Raw genomic sequence first — 23,614 nt, forward strand, 5'->3', positions numbered from 1 at the left:
ATGTATAGAATGAAGTTAAGTTACATGTATAATATTTAAATAATCTGTTCAGACGGTTCATGAATCAGACTGATCCAGTTCTCAAATTGACTAATTGATTATTCAGTTGCAGCACACTGGAGGTAAATGTGTGTTTTTTTTGTTTTTGTTTTTCTGAAAGAAAGTTTATAAGAGCAGAATTCATTTGAAACGGAAATATTTTGTAACAATGTTAAAAGTCTTTACTATCACTTCTGATCCGATTAAATGCAGTCTTTGATTAATAATAAGTATTAATTTATTTAAAAAAAAAAAAAAAAAAAAACTTTTGACGGTAGTGTATAAGCTATGTAGTTTTGCAAAATATAGGCTATTTTTTTTATTATTTTTTTTTACAATACTTGCTATTTTTCAGATTATAGTAAAAATAGTCTGTCTATACATTAAATATAACTGCCTTTACTGGAAAACAACCGTGTGAGAGCCAATTTAATGGCTTCGCACAACATTTTACCTACAGTGATAAAAGTTTGAACACGCCTAGTAAAGGAAGTAAAATGTGTCTCCTCCTCTAGCGCGACACGCCCAGCTCAGGAAAGCGCCTTTTTACCTCCTGGAATCGTTTAAGGTAAGTTAATTATGACAAAAGAGTATTTTTAAACATAAAAATGTAACGTTATATATAAGCAAGAAAATACACGAAGCTATTGCTATTTCAAAGCTATGGCTTGCCCTTCTATCATGAGTCATGCTAACGCGTTGTTGAAGTTGTCAGCGGTTTCGCTTGCGAGCTCGAGCCCGAGCAATCCATTTTCAATCCTTTTGTTCGCTTTAAAAACGCGTTTGGAGTCGTTTTCTCCCAAATGCTTCTGCTGTAATGTCTTTTAATCTGACAGAAGATTACATTTTCGCTTAGTCTTTGCGTAGGGAATATATTTTGGTCATAGTACCTTTCATAGTTTACAGCTGTTGCGATTTGCACATGTGTATCATCCAGATGTTGTTGTAGTCTCACACTGAAGTAAGTTACCTTTTTTATTTTTGTTCAGTGCTCAAGAATATGTCATATCTCTGTGAGATATCGTTTTTTATTGTTTCAGACTCTCTTTGGGGATAAAATAAACTTATGTTACATTTCTCTGTCAAGTAGGCATACTAGTTACCTAACTTACATACTTAATTATTATGAGTAATCTCAGTTCTCTATTGATCAAAGAAAAAAAAATATAAAAATATAAACCATAACATGTATGTTGTTGCAGATATGTCGACATTAAGTGGAAAATCTGATAAGGAGATCGGTCAGCTGTTGGATGAATATGGCATTAAACATGGGCCCATAGTAGGTAAGCGTTGTCTTTAATCTGTTATAATATGTTCAGATAATAAGATCAGGAAAGTATGTTAAATTAAAAAGAAAAGTTTTTTTTGTCAATAAATCTGTCAAAAGTTGTAATGTGATTTGGTGGTGGTTTTGTTTTGCAGAATCCACACGGAAACTCTATGAAAAGAAACTGAAAGAGGCTATGGCCAAAAACAATAAGCCTTCCTCGTCTGACAAGACATACTACAGAGAAGAACGTAAGAGACAAGCTTTGATATCAACCATGTATTACCTTGCAGAATTACACTTGTAAAATTTGCTTTTGTTTTCATAGAGGATGAAGTGGAATATGTTACCTATCAGCCCGTAAGTCAAAACTGAACTGAAATTAAAGGCTAACTGCTCTTATGTCATCAGACATGTAGTCTATTAATCAGACATTGTTCATATTTTGCAGCCTCAGCTGACAAGACACGATGGATTTGGTGATGTGTAAGTAGCTTTTTTTTAATTATTGAATATGTTAAGCAGTAATCACTTAACAATTATAATGTCTATCAAATTGTCCTGCTTAGATTACAGATAATATCCTTTTTGTATGCTTACAGTAATTGTATAAATGTGATCTCTCCCCAGCACAAAAAGGTCAAAGATCGCAGATGCAGATTTTTCTCGCGAGTGAGTGAGATTCATTTATTTCTTTTGGTCTCAACTGAAGTTTAAAAGTGGTCGCATCCTCCTAAATGCTAACTGGATATATGCTCTCTCTCCACAGCATAAGGAGGTCAAAGTTTACTGATTATAGAGATGATTATGATGATGTAGGCCATACCAATGAGTGAGTTTTTGTTTTAATAATATTGTTTCAGAATGTTTCTATTATTTATTTTCTTCTTCTCTTAAAATATGCTTGACTTTAATGTTGTACTGTAATGTTAATATTCCTGTAACCTCACTGAAAAGTAAATTAAGTGTCCTTTCTGTCTATTCTGAAGGCCCGTTATCAGCCCAACTCGAACAACCTATCAGAGTTCTTCTCGCCCAGGCCCATCAGTCTCCAGATCCGTCCAGCGTGGTGCCAGTCCAGAGACCAGCAGACCTGGAGGTGTGCCGGTGTGGCTGCGTGTCTTGGTGTTTCTTATCATTGCTGTGTTTCTTTATTATGTGTACACGTGTATGGAGCCTGCAGAAGAGTCTCCCTTTAAAACCATTCAGTAGAGGAGCAGTGAGATGTTTTAAATATGTTCATCAGCCCCAACTAAAACCGATTCAGTAGAAGAACAACCAGAAATATAGCTTGTAATATAATCTGTATACAGATTGTGAGAGGTTTAATACCAGTTATTGTTCAACCATGAACTTGTGCATTATGTGTAGTTTTATTCAAATATTTGCCCTGCTTTTTTTTATAAACAAATAGGAACAGATGTGGAAGTCTGACCAAATCAAGAAAATTCTGAATTTTTATGATAATTGGGGCATTTAAGTGTCTTTAAAGCTCATTTTTTTATACATTTAATGTAAAATCCTTATGCCGTGGCAATATATTTAGGGCCTGTGTTCATGGTACATTCTGTAAAGCACTAATTGGTATGGTGATTCTATTCGCTGTTTTTTATGAATTCTGATGTGCTGCATTTAAAGCTGAGCATATTTAAGCATATACTACGCAAGGTTAGGCTATTTTGTGAATAATAGTTACAGCTAAAGGTTATTGTGGCACAATGCAACGCACCCACTTCAGTCAAGACTATATTCACAATATAGTAAAGCCCTGAATGCCTATTACTATTGTTATAAAGTCTTTAATTACTAAGGATATAAATTGCACAATTTTCTTTTATTAAACAGATTTATAAGTGTTATCCCTCTGCTAGACAGTATTGTCCCTGACATGTTAACACTACCAGTATGTTTTTTGCTTATGCTTTTGTTTTGAATGTTATGTAGTGTACCCAAAAATTATTTGGACAACTTAAGCCACACATACAATACAATATACACAGATGAGCCAAAACATTATGACTATCTGGCACCAAGGCATTACCAGCAGATCCTTCAAGCCCAGTAACTTGCGAGGTGGAACCGCCATAGATCGAACTTGTTAGTCCAGCACATCCCACAGATGCTCAGTTGGATTGAGAACGGGAATTTGGAGGTCAGGGCAACACCTTGACCTCTTCACTAGTTTTGGACTCACTGGACCAGTAAGTCCACGGTTGGTCCCTCCTCGGACCACTGTTGGTCGGTTCTCGCTACTGCTGACCAGGAGCAACCCACAAGACTTGCCGTTTCTGAGACACTGACCCAGTCGTCTGGTCAGAACAATTTGGCCCTTGTCAAAGTCTCTCATGTCTTTATTTTCGCTGCATCCACATTGATTGCAAGGACTGTTTTTTCACTAATCATCTAATCTACTTAGAACATTGGAGCTTTTTAGGAAATTATCTACATTTTTTGCTTCACCTGTATCTGGTCACAATGTTTTGGCTCATCAGTGTATGAATGTCCTTGCATTGAACTGTCATTAGATAAATGTCATTAGATAATTCATGCTCAATTTGGAAAGTAATTGCACATACATAACATACAGTAGTTCCCTTATCGAGTCGGTCCCTCGACATTACGTATGGGGAAATCTATAGTTTATCATTCAAAACTATTCAAACTTTATTTTTTGTAAAATGTTTGCTTGAAAGCTTGTGCTGTCTTTTAAAAATGTCACTTGGTTAGAAATTTTACCTAATTATGTGATATTTGTTTTGGGGGTTTTCCTGTACACATCAGCTTGATTAAATCCTTTGGAAAAAGAAAAAAAAAGTTGTTTTGATTCAATGAGATTTTCAGCATTACTGTCTAAAAATGCAATACTCAAGGAGAGGGACATAAAGCAAATGTCCATAAATATTACATTGCTAACTGTTCTGCTTTTTATTTCTTGACTGCTGTCAATAAAGTGAATAAAGTCACATATTAGAACATTTTGTTTGTTACAAAACATCAGATTACATATGCTTTGTTAAATGAAGGTATCTAGAATTTTTTTTAAAAGAAGAAAAACCATGCAGAATGGCAGAAATAAGATTAGGCTAGATTTTGATTAGTGAATGGAGGCAACTCACAGGTTATCCTGAGTGCTAAAGGTTGTGTAAATACAATCACATGTGAGCAATCCTTTTGTATTATCTGGAGGGAGTGCAGTATCAGATGTTGTTTCTAAAACACAGAACATTACAGTCTGTGCATTAATGTAAATAATAAAGTATAGATGTGCAGACTAAAATACTCAGGATTTTAAACTATATTCTATGCAAACATTACAATTTGACTCAAATTTCCTGCAGACTCTGTCAAACTGCATTTTCTAAAAACATTTTTAAATCCATTTTCTAATGAGATTCTGCTCACCCTCCAGACTCAAATCCCAACACTGTGATGAAGATGTTGATAAGAACAGTAAAGAACACAAAAACAGTGGCCATATCATTCATTGTGTTCAGCCTGGGCTGTTTCTTAATATGGAGGGCATTTTCTGCCAAATTTAAATAAATAAATTAAATGATTAAAATGAAAATTAAAACCAGATTAACGATTTCATTACAGAAAACAGTACGCAAAATATGTGACAAAATTGAGAATGAAATTAAATGATTTCATTTTCACAGCATTATCCCTGTCAAATTGAAAAATAAAATGCAATTGGTGATTTCACATTTCATTTTCACTACAGTCTCGAGGCAAGACTGCCAATATTAAAATGACGTCAATGACTTAGCTTTACAGAAGGCGTGTCTCAGCGCCGTTACTAGAATAAGCCACACCCACTCATTAACATAGAATTTGCATGCAGGTTGTCTTTGAAAATGAAAACGAAAATGAAAACTGTGAAATAAAAGAGGAATTAAAATGAAAACGAAAATTTACATTTGTATTTGAATTGTGTCACTATTATTGCTTGAGCGTTACTAAAGAGCATTGTAAAAACTGCATTTGTAGTTTCTTTTTCACGTTTGGCTTTTCATTTTAATATTGGCAGTCTTGCCTCGAGACTGTAGTGAAAATGAAATGTGAAATCACCAATTGCATTTTATTTTTCAATTTGACAGGGATAATGCTGTGAAAATGAAATAATTTAATTTCATTCTCAATTTTGTCACATATTTTGCGTACTGTTTTCTGTAATGAAATCGTTAATCTGGTTTTAATTTTCATTTTAATCATTTAATTTATTTATTTAAATTTGGCAGAAAATGCCCTCCATATCTTAACATCATTCAGGTCATACTTCACTGAAGGAAACAAGAGAAAACACATCAGTGATCTGTCCGTGAAAGGAGATCAGAATGCTTTCAAACAGACGCAAGTGTAAACTAACCAATGAAGACGAGTAGGAGGCCAACAATGACCTGCAGTGAGATGGACAGTGAGATCAGAGCAATAAGAGGAATGTAGAAGCGGTGCTGAGGTCCTGAATGCAGAACTGTCTTCAGCTGAGAGGAGTTCGCCATCAGAAGAGCCACATCCAACATGCTCTGCGCTGCACTCTTCTTAGTAGTGTAATGATTCATGTTGAAGAGAAGCTGTCCGTTCCCTGCGGCACGAGCCTGACAGGGAGTGAACATTACATTATAACATTCAGCAGCCTGTGCACTCAAGAACATGAAATTAGTCAGTAGATTAAAAGTAGCTAATGAGTGTTAGAAAAGTTAGAGCACAACTCCTGTGCAGAAAAACACTGAAAGCTTAAGCAAATAAGAAACCTCACACAGCACTGCTTGCTCACAGGATTAAAGGACCTTTTCCAACAGAAGTATGACCATCACTTGGGTGCCATTGGGATGTTGTCTTGTGGATGAAACCCTGACAAGTCTGCTTGCATGTAACAGAATATATATGTATATTGAATAAATTATCTCATGTAAAAAGTATATTAATGCCACTATAGAGCTGCTAGGTGTTATCTGCACTGTAAAATGCTTCTGTACAGATCAGTTACTCACCACTCCTTGTTGATTCTCCATTGGCTTCAGGGTTTGTTTAGCAGCAGATATGTTAAAAAGCAGCAGTCAAGATGCTCACAAACTAATCAGCTCAAGCTGAGAAGTGTTTTACTCTACAATTACAAGCTCTCTCCAAAACGTGCTTTTAAAGACTGAGAAAGACCCTCCCATCGGTCACTCTCACCAATGTGTGAACAGACAACGACTTTGAAAACTGGTTACTTCTTCAGTTTACACATTTAAATGTAAAATATCTGTGAATAAAAAATAAAAAAAACACCATGTGGTTTTGTAATGTTAACCTTTATTTAAAAAAAACGTCATGACATTGCAGATCAAAGATAAATTTGTGTTTCATACTGCATCTGCATTATTTGGGAGTCAAACTCAAACACTTGGGGTTTTATGTTTCTTATTGCTATTTGGAGTATATTATTAGATGGAACAATTTCATCATTAGTGGGATGACTATTAATGTATTTGAGTTCAACAACAGCAATTTATTACCAGTATAATACAAATCTGTACAACAGTGCATGGCATAGTGGTTGTAAAACACAAAGTGCTAAGGGCACGGTCCTGGTCATGCAAATAAGTGGACCGGTTTTTGGCCCTTTTTACCACTTAAAACTTAAATTCAAGCAACAGGCTGTAGATTTCTGTTTAGACCGTGAGAGTGTCCTTCAGGTTATGATTGGTGAAGGGAAAGAAAAGCCACATATCTGTTCTTCAGCTCCTCCAACTGTTTAGCTAAAAAAAAATAAACTTTTTTTTACAACTTATTCTTATTTTCTGTTTGTGTAGTTTGCCTAAATCAAAGACATCCAAGAAAATACTCACGCAGCGTGTGCTTTTCTCCTTTAGACCAGTACCGCCTGTCTGTCTGTAGTTGTTGCACTGTTTGTGTAAGAGACGACGAGGTTTCAGACAGCTGCTTAAGAGCCTCCAGCTCCTGAAGAGTAAACAAAGAATATGCTAAGTATTTACATATGAATATGCAAAGTATATATCTGTGAAGTTACAAAGGGGACATGGTGATGAAAAAACAAACAAACAAAAAACATTTCAGTGCTTTTGCATTCCCACACAATTTCCCCCAAAAGTTTTGCGGTCACACTCGCAAAACATTTGCTTTCTATCCTCACAAAACATTTGTGTTTTGTTGCAAAGTACTGTGTTTCCTTGAGAAACTTTTTAAAAATCAGTCTGTTGCATTTGCGTTCTCTCACGAAACTATTGTGCTCCCCCAACAAACTTTGCGTTCATTCACAAAAGCAATGAAATTAAGTTTTTCTATCCACCATACATTATTTATTTCCATCACAAAAGTTTTGCGAGCAAACAGAGTTTCTCAGGGGAATGCAAATATTTTGCGAAAGAATGCAAAAGTATTGAATTATAATTTTTTCTTCATATTTCATATTTTTTTTCCATCCCCATATCCCATTTGGGGCTCCGTAGATTCTCTACTTTATTCTCTACTGGACTGAGGATAACTCCATTTAAATATGATTTAGGAGGAAACTCATTTTATTGATTATTATTAAAACCATATTTCTTCAGAAAACCTGTTCAATTATGTTCAGATTTATACTTGCAAAAAAGAGAAATTAGAGAAACTTCAATTTTATGTCATAATCATTTGTTAACAAACAAGTATTCATTACTTCAATGAGCTCATTGTTTCTGCCTTAAATTATTACATTGTTTAAATTAGTAAATTGTTAGCTTACTGTGATTTGTTTATGTACATTTCTGAAATACATAACTTAAACAGTTACCTCTGATAACAGATCACTCTAAATTGTAATGTGGACTGTAAAGCTGCTTTGAAACAATGTGTATTGTGAAAAGCGCTATACAATAAATGTGAATTGAATTGAATTTCCGTTAATCTATTGCAGATAAAAGATGTTCAATGCTTTACCTTATTACAGGTGTGCAGAAGCTGATGTACAGATTGAAACACACTAGTGCGGGAACTGAGGGCTGGAGGGGTTCTCTGGCAGTACGCTTTAAAGTCAGTGTTGTAGATGTGTCCGAAGGCCATCATAAGCTGAGACATGTCTGAGATGGCCACTTTCAGCACACAGGGGGACAGCACAGCTGCAGGACCCGACGAATCTGACTGCAGGAACTCACACTGAGGAACAGAAAGGATCGCGCTATTATACAAAGCAGACTGATGACATCAGATGTGAAAAGCGGCACATGATGGTCTCACCTCTTTGTGGAGCTCCTCTAATGTGCTCTGGGTAGACTGCAGCAGCGCTTTGGCCTCTGACAGGTTTTCTTCTCCATGGCTTCCAAGTCGGGAATGTTGATCACTCCTTCAAAAGAAGAAAATAACAACCGTGTTAAGGACAACAGTCTTGATAAAAAAATTGAATTCCACATGGCCACATAACAATCACACAGACCTGTTTATGAAATCACTGGATTTACTGTGGTTCCCGTTCATTCTGTTGTGAGCCGACTGCGTGCGTATCAGATGTTCACGGATATGTGCGGGCCACGGGTTGCAGGTTGGGTTCAGGAGCATATCCAGGTCAGACAAGTGATCTGGAAACATCAGCTCGCCAAGAAGATCATCGTTCTTCACACTGTCATCCCCAGAGGATGACTTCTGTCTATGTCGATCAAAACAAACCACAAGCAGGTCAAAGAAACAAGAGCACATATTATTATTTTAGGGCCTTAGGAGGGTCTGACTCAATGTTGATGTTAAATCAACGATACAAAACACAGCAAAAGTCAGATACCTTGAGTGTATGGAGGAGTCTGCTTGAACGACCATCAGAAGCTGCTCTAGAAACACCAGCTGCAGTAACGGGGGTGCAAGACCCTGAAAAGATAACAAACCAATAGGAGAGATTCATTAATTCTGCTTCAGTTTATACATTTAAAATGAGTAGATAAGAATAGCTGTAGAATTATCAGTTAAACAGCTGAATTAGCCTGCGTTATATACTAAACTATCAGTCCATCACAAACATTTTTGCTGGAACAAATCAAATGTTCTGTATGATAAATCAATCTATTTTTGGACAAAAAAATTGTGTCACTTCAAGTTTTCAGCATTGTAGCTATACAGGTGCAATTATCAAGGGTAACGGGGGAAAAAAAAGCACATTTTCAAAAACATTTCACTGTAATCTCTATTCTGCTCCTTATGCAAAAGGTACTGGACAGTATAAAGATCAACGGCGTATAACTCCATACCTTGATTAAATCCTGGTCATTAGTTTTACATAGCATCATTTCATTACCAAACCGTGTGAGTTCTGTGTGAGAGAGAAAGCACAACAATAACAAAACAATGAGCACAAGAAAATAAAACGATAAGAAACTGAGCATTTGTTTGGGCTTACCTTGAATTAAAACCTCATTCTGAGATGCTTTAATTGTGGAAAACTTCTCCCTTAGGGATGGACAAATGCTTTGTAAAAAAAAATAAACACAAACATAGCATGACATTTTAGTATACATTTATAACGAACACATTTGCCATCATTATCATCATGTTTAATAGTCAATCAGGCATCAGACCTGGTACAAATCCACTTGAGTATATCAGTTCTGTGTAATGAAGGAGAGCAGAGGAGGTCCTGCACGCTGTCTGCCTCCCTCAGGTACAGCCCATCCACCAGAGGACAGCCCAGACTCTGAACACAACATTAACATGCAGTTTAAACATATTGGCCTGGTTTCACAGACAGGGCTTAGATTAAGCCAGGATTAGACCTTAGTTCAATTAGGACATTAAGTATCTTTAAAAAAAAAAAAAGTGCCTTAGAAAAAACATTACTGATGTGCATCTTGAGACAAAACAATGACACTGACATATTGTAAGATATATAAGTTGATTTCAGTTAAAACAGCTCAAACATGCATTTTAGTCTGAGACTAGGTTTAAGCCTGATTAGCCTGGGGCTAATCTTATCTAATGCATCAGATAGTCTAAATACAAAGAAATTTGACCTAAGTGTCACAATAATACTATTGTGTATCCAGTTTCTTGTTTGTTGTATTGTGACATTTAGGTCTGGTTACTTGAGGTGACGCATTAAATCGGAGGTTTTCAAACTGGGGGCCGCAAAGGGAGTTCTAGGGGGCCATGGAAAAAGTAAAAAAAAACAAAAAAAAAACAGATTCATATAAGTAAAAATTAGATTAAATGAATATATCCATTTTAGAATGTGGGTCTCTCACGAGGATGTTCATATTTAGGAGATTGACAAAACCTGCTATAATCCACAAAAGAGATCATCTTTATACTGTTACAGCTTACAGAGTCTTAAATTATGACTAAACCAGCAATTATATTTACCGCATTATCTCTATTACACAGGTGAATATGTTGTCTACTAAATTGTGGACAGCAAACAATACACTGAAATATCTGTTATGACGAATTTATTCAGTTGATAATTTTCGCAAATTACGAACATTTGACGGCACGTAGCTAACGTTAACTGAACACACAAACAAATCTACTCAAACAGGCAGTTTTAACTTCGAGAAACATCAGAACATTATCTAATGTCTCCTTACAACGTGAGGTGCGTCTATGAAGATGTGGAAACTACCTGAAGGGTGTTGTAAACTCGCAGAGACAGCTGCTGCTCTTTTGAATCGCCCGCCATGTTGTTATTCCTGATTTCCTGCAGTGAGTCTGTTCATTTCGCCAGTGTCGTTCAGCGCCTGCGGTTACAGCGACGCCTAGAGGCCGCACGCATATTACAACTACACCAAAACTACAGTAGGTATACACAGGATACAAGAGCATGGTAGCCTATTTATTATTTTAACAAAAATATAGTAATACTTGAGGATTAGAGCATTTTGGTATGATGAGTCCGTAAAACAAAAAGTGTAAGCCTTGTATTTGTTACTTATATTTCAGGTACATTTAATTTTTTTGTAGCTTTGTAGCAAGTTGTCCTTTTGAAAAACACAATCTCACTAATTGATTTTATCTGAAATCTTCACTGAAAAAAATTTGGAGTAGGATTTACTTGAAAAAAGCTCGGCAACATTTTTCACTCAGAAAATGCTAGTAAATTTACAAAGATTTGCCAAGTAAAAACCTAAACATATTCATCAGTAGCTTTAATTAGAAATCTTTAAGTTAAATTTACTTGGAACATGGAATTAAGTAAACTTTACTTAACCTAGTTAAGTGAAAGTAACACAGAAAATAAGTAATTTTAACTTAGCTAGTAAAAGGTTGATTAATATCAATTTAGTTGAAATTTCCTTTGCATTACATTTCACTCAAACAATAATATTGAATTATACCAGTCATTTATAGTATGTGTTTTACTTAGATTATCTAAGTAATTTATACTACATCATGTCAGATGTTAAGCATCATGTGAATGCAAAGACCTCAATACTTGGTAGACAATACACAATGACGGTAACATTTGATGGATCGTTTTTGTGTTTGAATGTGTCATTTTGAGCAGAAAATTTACTCGAAATGTCACAAAATGCCAAGTTACTAATCCTGACAACAAAAGCAATGATAAAACAGTGTAAATACAGCTGGAAACCAGTGCAAAATTAACCTCATTAATTATTCAAGGTTCAGTGCATGATGGGAACCCCAGTATCAGAAAAGCTGAGTAATTTTTACTTAATTTTATTGAGTTGATATTTACGCTTTCATTTCTACTCGCTTGAATTAAGTACTGATATGGAATTTACTTCGTTTTTTTAATTCTTGCCTGAACTAACTTTTTCATGTAAATTACATTGTTTTTTTTCAGTAGTATTTACTTCACCAAAAAAATCATTTTTTACAGTGTTTATTTCGGCACGAGGTCAAAATTTTGCTTGTTTTTGCATGTTTTTAAAAAAACATGCTATGTTACAATTTAAGTCATTCAGTATAACCATTGATTGAATTTCTGTACTGTTTTTAATTCTTCATTTTAGATTATGCAAACTGATTTATTATAATTTCATCCCATTTTTTTCCCCAGGAACAAATCAACTGTCAAATGTACTGAATTTTACAACAATTTTAAAAATATTTTGGACAAAAGTGAGTTTTATTTCAATGAGGTTTTCAGCAGTGTTGCTTTAAAGATTGAAAGATAAATAAAAAATAAAAAGAGAACATTGTCACAAACATTTTACTGTAACCTCTATTTTGTTCCTTATATAAAAGGTTATCCTTAATATCTGCTTTCTTTCACATAAACCAACTTCTGAGTTAAAATGTGCTGCCTAAACATACAAAACATCATGATGTATTTTGCTCATTTGATATGGAGTACAGTGTCCTGTAATCTTGTAATCTCATTGCATGATGATGAAATGAAAGGCAGGCTGATCATAAATACAATCACATATGAGCAGTCATTGTGTACTTATACATCATCAGTGATGTTTAAAGATCTGGTCTGGGCGAGTGCAGTCTCAAATATCACGCTGCCCCTGAAACAATGGGGTGAGATGTAAAGTTAGTCTGAGCGTTATTCTAATGTGAGAATAAAGAATATGTCCATATGTCTTATTCTGGCAGTTAACTGAACTATGTAAATCATGGACAGTGTTTGGCAAAACAAGAATGAAAATAAATCTACAGTATTTACAGGGACTTTGCTGTTACTCTGCTCACCCTCCAGACTCAAATCCCAATGCTGTGATGAAGATGTTGATAAGAACAGTGAAGAAGACAAAAATAGTTGCTGCATCATTCATTGTGTTCAGCCTCGGCTGTTTCTTAACATCATTCAGGTCATACTTCACTGAAGGAAACAAGAGAAAACACATCAGTGATCTGTCCGTGAAAGGAGATCAGAATGCTTTCAAACAGACGCAAGTGTAAACTAACCAATGAAGACGAGTAGGAGGCCAACAATGACCTGCAGTGAGATGGACAGTGAGATCAGAGCAATAAGAGGAATGTAGAAGCGGTGCTGAGGTCCTGAATGCAGAACTGTCTTCAGCTGAGAGGAGTTCGCCATCAGAAGAGCCACATCCAACATGCTCTGCGCTGCACTCTTCTTAGTAGCGTAATGATTCATGTTGAAGAGAAGCTGTCCGTTCCCTGCGGCACGAGCCTGACAGGGAGTGAACACTGTTTACATTAAACATATTCTTTTCTATATTCCCTCCAAATGATTTTACATGTCTCAAACAACCCCTTCAACAAAGGGTTTTATAAAGAAGGCTACAGGTTAATACTATGAAAACAGAATAAGCTGGTAACACATTGCCGGTGGGTTTTCAATTGTATGTCAGAAATCGGCACAAATTTCACCAATAAGCCAAAAATAATGCCCTGAGATTTGTACTGCCATTACATGATTACTGTAAGTAGTGAGTAAAACAGATGAACAACATGTATTTAATATATTTCTCTAATCATACTTAATAAAGTTGACATGCATGAGTAGGCTACTATGGTCAATAGCATTAAATACTGTCTGACATTTTTTCATAGCAGGCATACATAAGAAAACATTTAATATCATACAATTTTATTTTTAAGATCTCTAATTTGCCCACAAATTACATGTTTTTTGAGTTAATTAACAGTAATTTAGACCCCAAACAGAAGTTGAAAGTATATCCTCCTGGGACCCAGGAATAGACTTTTGTCCACTGTAGTGGACGTTATATTTTAGTGAATTTCTCTGACATAATACGTCACAGTTTTGGGCACATTCAGGGCTTTTCAGAGATACCAAATGTTTGTAGATTTCACCATGACAACAATTTCTCCTTGGTCTTCAAAATGACTGACATTTGATCAAATTGAGCACTCTTATGGAAAATGAATTTTTTATGCGGTTTCTAGTCAAAATATGACCCTCTCACTTTCTGATTTCATACATGTCCAGTCCACTGTGGAGTAGCAGGACTTCGGGACAGGAATCATGTTTATCAGGCATTTTGGGAGACACAAGTGAACAGGGAAAGAAATTATATATCAATATTCCTATGAAATATTATATATTGTTATGAAAATGTTGCCAATTATTACTCCCATTATTACACTTCTTTTTTCATTACATTTTGCCCCAAGAACACATTAATATGCAAATTAGATAGTGTATACATTGTATTGAATGGGATAATGAGGATTTTAAATGTTTTCGTAGCTTGCTCCATATAGTCGAGATATATTTTAAAGATAAGAACTCTGTTTTGGTTAAATACAAAGGGTGGGAATGATAGCATAACCAAGGCAAGCCTGTAGTCTGTCTGCATAGCAGTTTAGGGTGGTGATGTGTTCTCCACAGTTCTTTCAAACCCACAGGTTCTGTGAGCAAACAATATACGAGTAACTCCCTCCCTATGCTAGACTAGTCATAGTGTTAAAAAACAGAACTGGTTTAATTTCTCTTTCACATGTCAAATGCACTGTAATAGATGTTCATTACAATATTTAGCTAACTGATAAACCTGTAAATAAAACGGATAAAACAGAATAATAATAAATAAATAAACATTTTATTTAAGATCACATAACACGTTTACATTCTTAATTCTTCAAGCATTAAAGGAGTAACTGATTTTTTTTTTTTAATTAAACTGTTTGTTTGTTTAAAAAAAATATCAAGAAAAAGCTCTACCTCCACCTTTCCTGATTCATTGAGAGCTCGGTTCTCCTCCATCGGATGCTCAACTTTCAAGAGTTTCGCTTAGTATGATTATGTAAGGAACATTCGAGAAGCTCACAAAGTAATAATACAACAACAACAACAAAAAAAAAAAATTGCGTTTGAAACGAATGATTTCTACACTGAACGGATTCCGCTGTTAGCTCTTCCCAATGTTATGTATTGTGTTGTAGGCTAAGCGTTGGCAGTAGTGGGCGTGATTCACCCGTGACTCGAATCTTTTGAATCACTAAAAAGAGTCGTTCAGCGTGTTCACGTGCTTACTTCAGAAGGTGTCAGAAGTCACATTCCTCTTCTTATTTAATTCACTGGTTTTTAATTTAACAAATGTTGTTAAATCCCATGTCACGTTCACTCAGATTACTTGTTTTACTGTAATTTGGCCAGATTAATCTGATCTTTTCCCCTCAGGTAGCCTATTACGACCTAATTGATATAAATGCCTACTTACCTTGTCCCAACTCCACCTCTATTTCTATGCCATTAAATACAGTCGTAAATATTACATATTCTTTATTAATTAAGCAGAGCGTCATCAAGGATAGCAAGACAATTAATTTACACTTGGTCTCCCATTGATATCATCTATTTCAGATAATCCTGTCTCTAAACAGCACATAAAAAAGTTACTTAGATTTACATGCATGTCAAATGTTCTCTTCCTGTCTAAGTGGGCAGTTCCTGGCCAGAATAACATGCAATGAACCAGACTTTTTGACACAAGTGAGACTGGGGACAACAGTGGTTCTACTTCAAAATCAGTGCTGTAATCAATGTTCCCATATACACGAGCTATGCTCAGAATATGAAGTTTGATAATATATTACCTGATGAAAGTGTTGGAGACTTTGTTGCCCATCTATCCATGCCAAAATTATGATATATCTTTTCAATAAAGACTTTCTTTAAGGGAAGAGGTGATCTGGCAGTCTTGTACAATGTCATCAGGCCGAAGAAATAATCACAGGCACACAATGAAACACAACTACAGACACTGGTCAAAGTTATTATTGTAGAATACTTTGATTTGATTTTTTATACAGACAAAAAGTGTTGACTTATCTTCCCATTAAATTCTTAGATTTCCATACAGTTTAGTCTACAGTATACAGCTGTGTTCTTTCATCATAGATAGATACTTTTTTTCTCTTAAATAACAGGCAGGTAATTATTAATATATTTAATAGTTTAATATTTTTCTCTTTTTTGTCTTTTTTCCATTGTAGAGCAGTAAGTGTATGTTCAGGAGAATGTGCAACTGTTTTTTCCATCAGCTAAAAGTTCACTGATGGAAAAAGACAATAATAATCATAATAATAGTCATAATAATCATAATAATGTACAAGCTGTTCAATTTTAATTCTTTACAAAAAAGCATAAGGAGAAAGAAAGACGAAGAGACAGTAGAGTAAAACACAAAATGTGCTTAAATCGTAAACAAAAGATGCACATGTGCACATTTTGGCAAAAATGTACAGTGATGGTGCAGTTGTACAATAATTTATAAGTTTTATATTAAATATAGTATATTATTTACTCTTTTTCACATTAATTTTTTTTTTTACCTTACCTTGCGTGATTTTTCTACAACAGAATGGAACAAAATGAAGGCAGACGATGGATGTTTTGGATTATCTGTTTTCTTTTTTAAATATATATATATACATATATGCGTATATATATTTGTCACTATCAGGAGTTTCGGTAAAGTGTCTGTCTGTTGTGGTGGAGAGGAGGGATACCATACATATGCCACTGTAATATATATCATCACTGTCTGGAGAGTTCAATGATTGGGGTATACGTCTTAGATATATTTAGATTTAAAAATTATTCAGAGACGAGCATAGCTTGAGGACTATTTCGGTAGTTAAGCTTTGCTGAGGATAAGATAAGGTTAGGAAATATTTCTTTATAATGGTTTAGCAGGTTCACTGACCTGTCCTCCCTGACCACCACTTTGGCCTGCTGATAGTGTCTGGGCCTTGAAATGGGTTCAATCTGTGAGACCTGCCAGCGCTCTCGACACTAGAGACTCCACTGAAACTGTCTGAGCCAATCGAACTCAGCAAAAGGTCAGACACATTCATGCAGATTTAACACAGTTTTGCTTGAAGGCATATTCCGGGTTCAATACAAGTTAAGCATTTGTGGCATAATGCTGATTACTACTTTTATTTTATTTTTTAAGAGAACAATTTAAAAGAAGCAACAATTAAGGTTAAGGCGAGACACTTACAATGAAATTGAATGAGGCCAATTTTTTGAATATTTTATGCTTATAATACAAAAAAAAAATGCGCTTACATTAATTCTTCTTTTAAAGAAGTGTATTTTCCCTCACATTTCAATTCATGTTGACATGGCTGTACTATGAGTATTTTAATGTTTACTGATTGGCCCTATTCCCTTCCATTGTAAGTGCTTTGAATGGACTGAACCCAGAATATTCCTATAAAAATGGGTTTCCATTTAAAGATCCGACAACCAAAAGTTCTTCTATTCGCAGAACGGGTCAACCCATTTTAAGCAGTGTGTCGGTTGGCATTTAATAAGTAGTCAGATTGGCAGTGTGACACTGCTCCACCTCCAGGCTCCACGCCACAAACAGGGCAGAGTATCAGGAGGAGAACATCAGCATGGACAATAGCACATTAATGACAGCACAGATGCGCTGGGAGGAGAAACGTGTGTCCACCAACCACTTATAAGAGCCACAGTGAAGCATCGACAGACGAAAGTGAAGTCAAACAATGACGGTGAAGAGCGAGCGCTATGATATCAACATGCTCCGCAAAGACACAATCGACCAATGCAATGACATGATCTAGTGACGCTCATGCTTGCATTGTCTGCTTTCGATATTCGCCAGTTTCTCTCAACTGGACAATCTAGAAAAGTATTCTATACAGATAAAGGTTTTTTTTTTTCGAGATCCATATGTACATGTAATGAAGCGTATTTCACAGAGCTGTGGGCAGGGCAGTCTGTTGCATAAGTGCCGGTCTCATTCCCCAAAATGATTGTATTATGTTGTAACTGTACCATTCCAGACAATAATGGGGTGCAAAAGGAGGTAACCCCGGGTGGTACGACTGATCAGTGGAACGTCAACGGAATGTAACTGAATCAAACGTTCTATCATCTGACATGGAGAATCATGAATGTCTTAATGTATATAATAGGGATTATTATTATTGTTCAGTGCAAAGATGTTGTTCTGAAATGCTAACATATGCACCAATAGCAGGATGGTGTGTCTATCAAAGTCTACTGAACGTTTGCTCAGTGAACCTCAATATTGTGCAAAAGTAATGATACCCTCACGGATTGTCCATTGTTTTAGTATCTTTGATAATTTTTTTAACTATGGTGTGGCAGTATAAGATGGATTCCCCTACCCTGGTGACCACAGTCTGCAGATATATACACAATCTGATAAATATTTCACACAAATGAGGAAAGCAAGTGTGAGTGCGAATGTATTTAAAGGGCCAGCAGGTATGCATGTACTGAACGAATAGAATTATTTGAACATGTTTAAAGGGTTGATGCATTTGTTGGTGTCAACTGCACAACATGGATTTTAATGGCTTTAAATGTGAAAAAAAAAGGAAAATCGAAGACACCATTAAATGTTGAGTCTGGGCAAACCCACTGAAATCCTTAAATCCTTAAATTTCAGCTACTTTGAACAAGGTAAGACATATTAACAAGGCCATTTTGTCATAAGGTTGATTGCCATTGCTGAGATGGAAAACCACCAAAATCCCACCCACGTCCATTATATCACTGTGATGGGATTGCCCAAATCCTCTACCCTGTAGCATATTTTAAACATGAACATATTGTGTAAATGTTTAAAATATCAAGAGCATGATGTTTGTTTAAAAAAGAAGAAGAAGAAGCTTACTCTCACTTAGAGTAAAGCTACAAATTACCCTCAAATAACAGATTTTTTTTTTTTTACATAAAATGCTGTAAAACAATGATCGCTAAAATGGTGCGGCGACATATGTCTTGTTTTTGTCATCAGCAGACGCATTATAATTGAATTAGTCTAAGCTTCAAATTAATATTATCTTTGCTTTGTTAGTACTTCTTTTTTCTTGCTTTTTTATGCTTATAGGACAGACACAACACACACAGACACATAGAGAGAGAGAAATAGACAAAGTGAAAATGAAAAATAAATGTTGGTGATCACAATAAATAAATAAATAAATAAAAATGTTTTAAAGCTTATCCAGAGTAATAAAAGTCATATTCTGTGATATCGCAATGATAATCCGAGCACTCATGATGACGGTGGCGATAGTAAGAAGTCAAACATTATAATAATAATAATAATAATATTGAGTTTAGTAACACCGATAAAAAGTAAAGTGAATGGACCCCTACTCCACCCGTAGGGAACATATTCCTTTGCATTCCGAGAAGTCAATAGTCACCAGCACTAAAGAACCACTAAAATCCATCAGTCTGGATTCCTCACCTTCTTAGGTCCGTCCAAAGGAACCACAGATACGCAGCAGACTTGCCTCCTCTCCACACGGTGAGAGGAGAGTTGTCTGTGGGGTTGTTGTTGAGACATGAGGATTGATAGTGCTTTTGGTGGATGGTGGTAGTGGGCGGATGGTTGTAATGGGATGACCCTGTCTTAGTGTTGGGGGTCAACCACCGATAAAGTGTACGTAGGAGCCTCCCCAACCAGCAGGACCCGCACAAGTCTGCATCCTCAGAGTTTTTAGGGTCTGGAGAGCAGTCAGTTATAGAGAGGTCTCCAGAGCGAGGAGGGGGTACAGCTGTCGAGAGGGGGGTGTCCAGTGCCCATCAGGGCCTGTGGGGAGGTTCAGGCGGTAGACGCTGCTCTCAATGGCGTTGTTGTTGCGGTTAGGTGTGGTGGGGAGGCTGTACTGGCGGTAGGGACGGGGTGGCGGATGGGAACGCTGCGGAGGCTGGACCGGAGGAGGAGGGGGCTTTCGGAAGGCCGGATGCAATTGTTGGTTGTGCCTCGACCACTCCGATTCGTCGTCAATGTCTGTGTCGTCGATCAGCGGGATGTTGTGGATGTAGTCATTGATGAGAAACTCGGGGTGCGCCATGAAGTTGTGGATGGAATTCCTGGACGCGGGTTTCTCTATTCCGTCGTAAAGGGAGCTACGGAACGCTTTCACCACCCGCATCTACACGGGAACAGAGGAGATGAGGTGCAGAGAGAGAGACAACAGAGTGGGAGGAGTGAAGACAGAGAGAGGGTTGAGACAGAGGAGGGTGGGAGCAAAGAAATCTCTCAGTACATGTGTGATAGAAAAGACCTGAAACACTGTAGAACCTGTTCTGAACATGCCTTACAATGCACAGACAGCTCAAGATCAGGTTGCTGCAAAATTTTGAATATGTTTGTGTCATTTGTTTTAGGTAGCTACAGTAATGATTTTATTTTAGTACTTAAAGGTACAATGTGTAATTTCTAGTGGGAACAAACAGAATTGCAAATAACTGGGACATCACTGGGACTTTCACTGTTTGTATCACTCTGTGCCTGTGTTTGCGCGTAACCATTGGCTGAACGTCTGATAGATATGGCACAAAATAAGACACACTGGAGTTTCACTGGAGTCATTATCTGATTGGTCGCATTCTTCAGGATTTCCGGAAAACGCGCATGTGGCGATTTTAAAGGTGCAGTTAGCTACTTCTGAGAAACACTGTTGATATTTGATCCTTCATAGCTCCGCAACCAAAATCCACAAACACGCAATGCAAGAGTGGAAGCAAAATAATGCTTCGTGAAAAATAAAGCATAGACGACGAACAAACGACAGGAACAAAAAATGAACATACAGCACACAAGAGTATATACAAGCAAGAGTTCAATGTTAGTTGCCAGCAGCACACCAGTTCCAGACAAACAATGACACTCAAAAATGTCCTGTTACTATAGCTAATATTGCAACAACAGCATATCTTGGTTCTGTGAAACATAGCAAAACCAATGTTACTCACGTATGGAGCAGAAACAACGCAACATTGGCGTCCGGTTTCAGGTATTCCTGCTTAGGTCTCTCCAGCGCTGGAAACGTGGGTCCTAAAGCTCTTGCCTGATCATAACTCTTCTTTTTCCAGTGATATTCCTCTGACCTTTTCTCTTTTGTAATGTCTCTCAGCCATCTCTCTTTCTACAGTCTTTCTTCAAATCTTCCTCTTGCTCACTCTCTCTCTCCTCCCCCATCATGAGTGTATACGCCCCCTACTGCTGATTGTCTACAAGTGTGTTGTGGTGCTCGGTCTGATCCACTTTCAACAGCGTTTTTCAGAAATCGCTTACTGCACCTTTAACGGCCATCTGGAATCAAAGCCGCCGTGACGCCAAACCTCATGGAAGAAAAAAGCCATAGTTTACAACTGTGACAATGAGCGCTTATCAGGATCAACTAAACGCTGAATTTTCAACATTTTTGGAGACTGCTGCGCCATTGTTGCAGTAAATTTGCACAACATTCTTGGATTAATGATTTATTGGTTGCACTCTGGTCTGTAATTGTAGGGACATTGACTTTACATTATCACTCCCCTAAACATGATGCTGAACAAAACAAACTGTCATTGGCTACTTTGCATGTCAGTCAGGCGGCCCCTTGGGCGGTCCTTGGCCAATGAAAGCTGCTATGAAGTCCAGACCTTCTGCCGTCAGTCTGAAAGTCTGATTACGTAAGACTAGTGCATACCAGACAGACTGTCAGTGTGTCAAGTATGCTTCAGTTTTGACTTGAACGTTAAAGTCCAACATATACTGCGGTTTTTACGCAAATGCTTAAGCCCACAATATACTTTAGTTTTGGTGTGCACAAAGACAGGTGCACGACACATCCGCACTAGAGGATTTCTTCCTTGTTTGTGTCTGCGTTATTTCTCTCAAAAAGCTATTAACGATAAAAATGTCTTCGTTTAAACTAGAGTTGCTCGTATCTTTAAATTCCCCTCACAAAATGCAGGTGTCTGTTGTTGAAGTCTTATGTAGTTTTTTGTTGTTCCATCTCCTCCGTTTCTAGGGAACAAGCTAATTAATGTAAAAAATTCAAGGCTCGTGTGTGAGCATGTGCAAAAAATCCTGCCGCGCGTGTACAGTAAGTGTGTACAATGCTACGCATATCCTAGTGTACAAGTAAAAACTGAAGTGTACTTTGGCTGGTTGTGGTAGCGATTTTTCAGTGACTCTTTTAGTGAATTTTTCAGTGACCTGTCTTTGTGAGTAATTTAATCATTCATTCAAACAATTTAAACAAACACACTGATTCATTCAGGATTGTTGCTTGAGACACAATGGTTAATCCTGCTGCTTGTGTGGAACTATTTCTGGTGGTGGAGCAAAAATAGGCAACATAACTGGTCAAATTTGGTCTAAATGTAAGTTTCTTAATTTTAAATTCTTATTTATTGAATTGTTGAATGAAAAAAATACCATACTTGCAATCATGCTGTTCTGTGTTGGTCTGGTTTGAATATTAGCATTCTTGATTGTATGATATTCCTTATTAGGTCAGGATTTATTACATTGCCCCTTGCACACTAAACAAAACACTTAACCCATTGAATTCATTCATCAACAACATGTTTTTTCCCCTTTTGCCATCTACCAGTGCATGATGTCCCTGACCACATCTCATGCCATAGGTTGAGCCAATGATACGCCACTCAAACAAACAGATTGCAATTCTGTTTTAGGCACTGCAGAAATTACACAATGCACATTTCTGATTTAGATTCTAATACCTATAAACTAAGGCTTTACACTTAAGTTGTGCAACCAGATCTTAAGAGTTTCTCAAAGAAAGACAGATGATAAACAAAATAAAACCAAATATAAGACACAGGAAATGAACCCAAGCTGTCAGTTCACAGTTATCACTCAAAAATAAAGGTGATGGACATTCTCATAAACTCAAAACAGAAAACAGACCAGGCCTCAAACAAACAGATGAATGAAAGCACAAAGTACCAAACAGATAGTCAATTCAGAACATGTGCCATGTGTGTATATCGACCTATTAGTATTGAAAACTTAAGTAGTGATGATGAAAGAAAGACAGAAAGGAGGATGCCTTGATACACACATAGACACACAGCCAATGGAAGAAACAATGCATAAGGATCTGCCACAAAGTGCTAAGCAAAGGGGATGTGATGACTAGACAGATGCATAAGTGGGGGTCCGGCTGGTGGGATGGAGGTAGGACACACACAGTGATGCACTATGCGGTACTCTTTGACTTCCTCCTCATTGGTACTAGCAGCATTAACAATGACAATAAGGCAATGCCACTTTAGTAATGTGATCATGATGTCATGACAGAAGCCATGGAGACAACATGCGTAATGAGGCCATCAGCCAATGACGTCAATGCCAATGAGTGAAAATAGGTCATAAGCTGTGAAGATATACTGTAGCTGAGATGTATTAAATATCGAATGATCTGTAATCTTATCTATGGCTTTATCTGTCTTCCTGATCAGCAAACTGAGTTTTATTCCAGTTTGTATTATACTGTCACGATTTACATATAATAATAATAATAATAATAATAATATGATGTATAAAACATATGGGTGTTTCTTCAATCATGAGCATTTTTAGGACCTTAACTCCCTTAAAATATCCATAAATA

The 23,614-nt window shown here is 36.6% G+C and overlaps 5 protein-coding genes across 12 annotated transcripts in view; 1 reads left to right on the plus strand and 4 right to left on the minus strand.

Moving 5' to 3' along the window:
* The first annotated feature begins 468 nt into the window (after nt 1-468).
* On the plus strand, nt 469-4,272 carry emd (emerin). 2 transcript variants are annotated; one of them, XM_084098173.1, is made up of 8 exons: nt 469-607; nt 1,242-1,325; nt 1,465-1,560; nt 1,638-1,669; nt 1,761-1,795; nt 1,940-1,981; nt 2,079-2,141; nt 2,299-4,272. In XM_084098173.1, the coding sequence occupies exons 2-8, from the start codon at nt 1,244-1,246 to the stop codon at nt 2,519-2,521; spliced, it is 573 nt and encodes a 190-aa protein (XP_083954299.1). In that variant the 5' UTR covers nt 469-607; nt 1,242-1,243; the 3' UTR covers nt 2,522-4,272. The 2 variants fall into 2 exon arrangements, with proteins under 2 accessions (XP_083954299.1, XP_083954300.1); XM_084098174.1 differs by having other exon boundaries at nt 1,940-1,969.
* A 435-nt stretch (nt 4,273-4,707) lies between these two features.
* On the minus strand, nt 4,708-5,871 carry LOC311073656 (ninjurin-1-like; the record flags this gene model as incomplete). The annotated part of the gene is made up of 2 exons (XM_084099560.1): nt 4,708-4,835; nt 5,679-5,871. 2 exons carry the CDS (start codon nt 5,869-5,871, stop codon nt 4,708-4,710), a joined length of 321 nt encoding a protein of 106 aa, XP_083955686.1.
* A 716-nt stretch (nt 5,872-6,587) lies between these two features.
* On the minus strand, nt 6,588-11,030 carry haus7 (HAUS augmin-like complex, subunit 7). The gene is made up of 10 exons (XM_084099675.1): nt 10,893-11,030; nt 9,853-9,968; nt 9,675-9,742; nt 9,526-9,587; nt 9,066-9,148; nt 8,724-8,933; nt 8,528-8,633; nt 8,231-8,446; nt 7,144-7,255; nt 6,588-7,053 (listed from the first exon to the last, which is right to left on the minus strand). Exons 1-10 carry the CDS (start codon nt 10,947-10,949, stop codon nt 6,992-6,994), a joined length of 1,092 nt encoding a protein of 363 aa, XP_083955801.1. The 5' UTR covers nt 10,950-11,030; the 3' UTR covers nt 6,588-6,991.
* Nucleotides 11,031-12,347: 1,317 nt separating this feature from the next.
* LOC311072778 (ninjurin-1-like) lies at nt 12,348-15,781 on the minus strand. 3 transcript variants are annotated; one of them, XM_084098026.1, is made up of 4 exons: nt 14,898-15,781; nt 13,151-13,379; nt 12,935-13,064; nt 12,348-12,750 (listed from the first exon to the last, which is right to left on the minus strand). In XM_084098026.1, exons 1-4 carry the CDS (start codon nt 14,937-14,939, stop codon nt 12,684-12,686), a joined length of 468 nt encoding a protein of 155 aa, XP_083954152.1. In that variant the 5' UTR covers nt 14,940-15,781; the 3' UTR covers nt 12,348-12,683. The 3 variants fall into 3 exon arrangements, with proteins under 3 accessions (XP_083954152.1, XP_083954153.1, XP_083954154.1); XM_084098027.1 differs by having other exon boundaries at nt 12,356-13,064; XM_084098028.1 differs by lacking the exon at nt 14,898-15,781 and having other exon boundaries at nt 12,356-12,750; nt 13,151-13,780.
* Nucleotides 15,782-15,935: 154 nt separating this feature from the next.
* Nucleotides 15,936-23,614, minus strand: part of atp2b3b (ATPase plasma membrane Ca2+ transporting 3b) — a 62,753-nt gene continuing 55,074 nt past the window's right edge. For all 5 annotated transcript variants that reach the window (XM_084098021.1, XM_084098023.1, XM_084098020.1 and 2 more), the window contains one exon: nt 15,936-20,131. In XM_084098021.1, coding sequence (XP_083954147.1) covers nt 19,715-20,131 — 417 coding nt within the window. In that variant the 3' untranslated portion in view covers nt 15,936-19,714. The remainder of the gene's footprint in view (nt 20,132-23,614) is intronic.

This window comes from Abramis brama (assembly GCF_963993115.1).
Source record: "Abramis brama genome assembly, chromosome: 22".
Lineage (NCBI taxonomy): Eukaryota > Metazoa > Chordata > Actinopteri > Cypriniformes > Leuciscidae > Abramis > Abramis brama.

Coding starts and splice junctions, on each gene's coding strand:
- LOC311072778 (XM_084098026.1), bottom strand. CDS start 14,939: ATGGAGGAGAACCGAGCTCTCAATGAATCAGGAAAGGTGGAG. Junction 13,065..13,150: donor CCTCCTACTCGTCTTCATTG/GTTAGTTTACAC, acceptor TGTTTCCTTCAG/TGAAGTATGACCTGAATGAT. Junction 12,751..12,934: donor TTGGGATTTGAGTCTGGAGG/GTGAGCAGAGTA, acceptor CCATTGTTTCAG/GGGCAGCGTGATATTTGAGA.
- emd (XM_084098173.1), top strand. CDS start 1,244: ATGTCGACATTAAGTGGAAAATCTGATAAGGAGATCGGTCAGCTGTTG. Junction 1,670..1,760: donor AATATGTTACCTATCAGCCC/GTAAGTCAAAAC, acceptor CATATTTTGCAG/CCTCAGCTGACAAGACACGA. Junction 1,982..2,078: donor GATGCAGATTTTTCTCGCGA/GTGAGTGAGATT, acceptor CTCTCTCCACAG/CATAAGGAGGTCAAAGTTTA.
- haus7 (XM_084099675.1), bottom strand. CDS start 10,949: ATGGCGGGCGATTCAAAAGAGCAGCAGCTGTCTCTGCGAGTTTACAAC. Junction 8,934..9,065: donor GACTCCTCCATACACTCAAG/GTATCTGACTTT, acceptor TGATCGACATAG/ACAGAAGTCATCCTCTGGGG. Junction 7,054..7,143: donor AGGAGAAAAGCACACGCTGC/GTGAGTATTTTC, acceptor ATTTTTTTTTAG/CTAAACAGTTGGAGGAGCTG.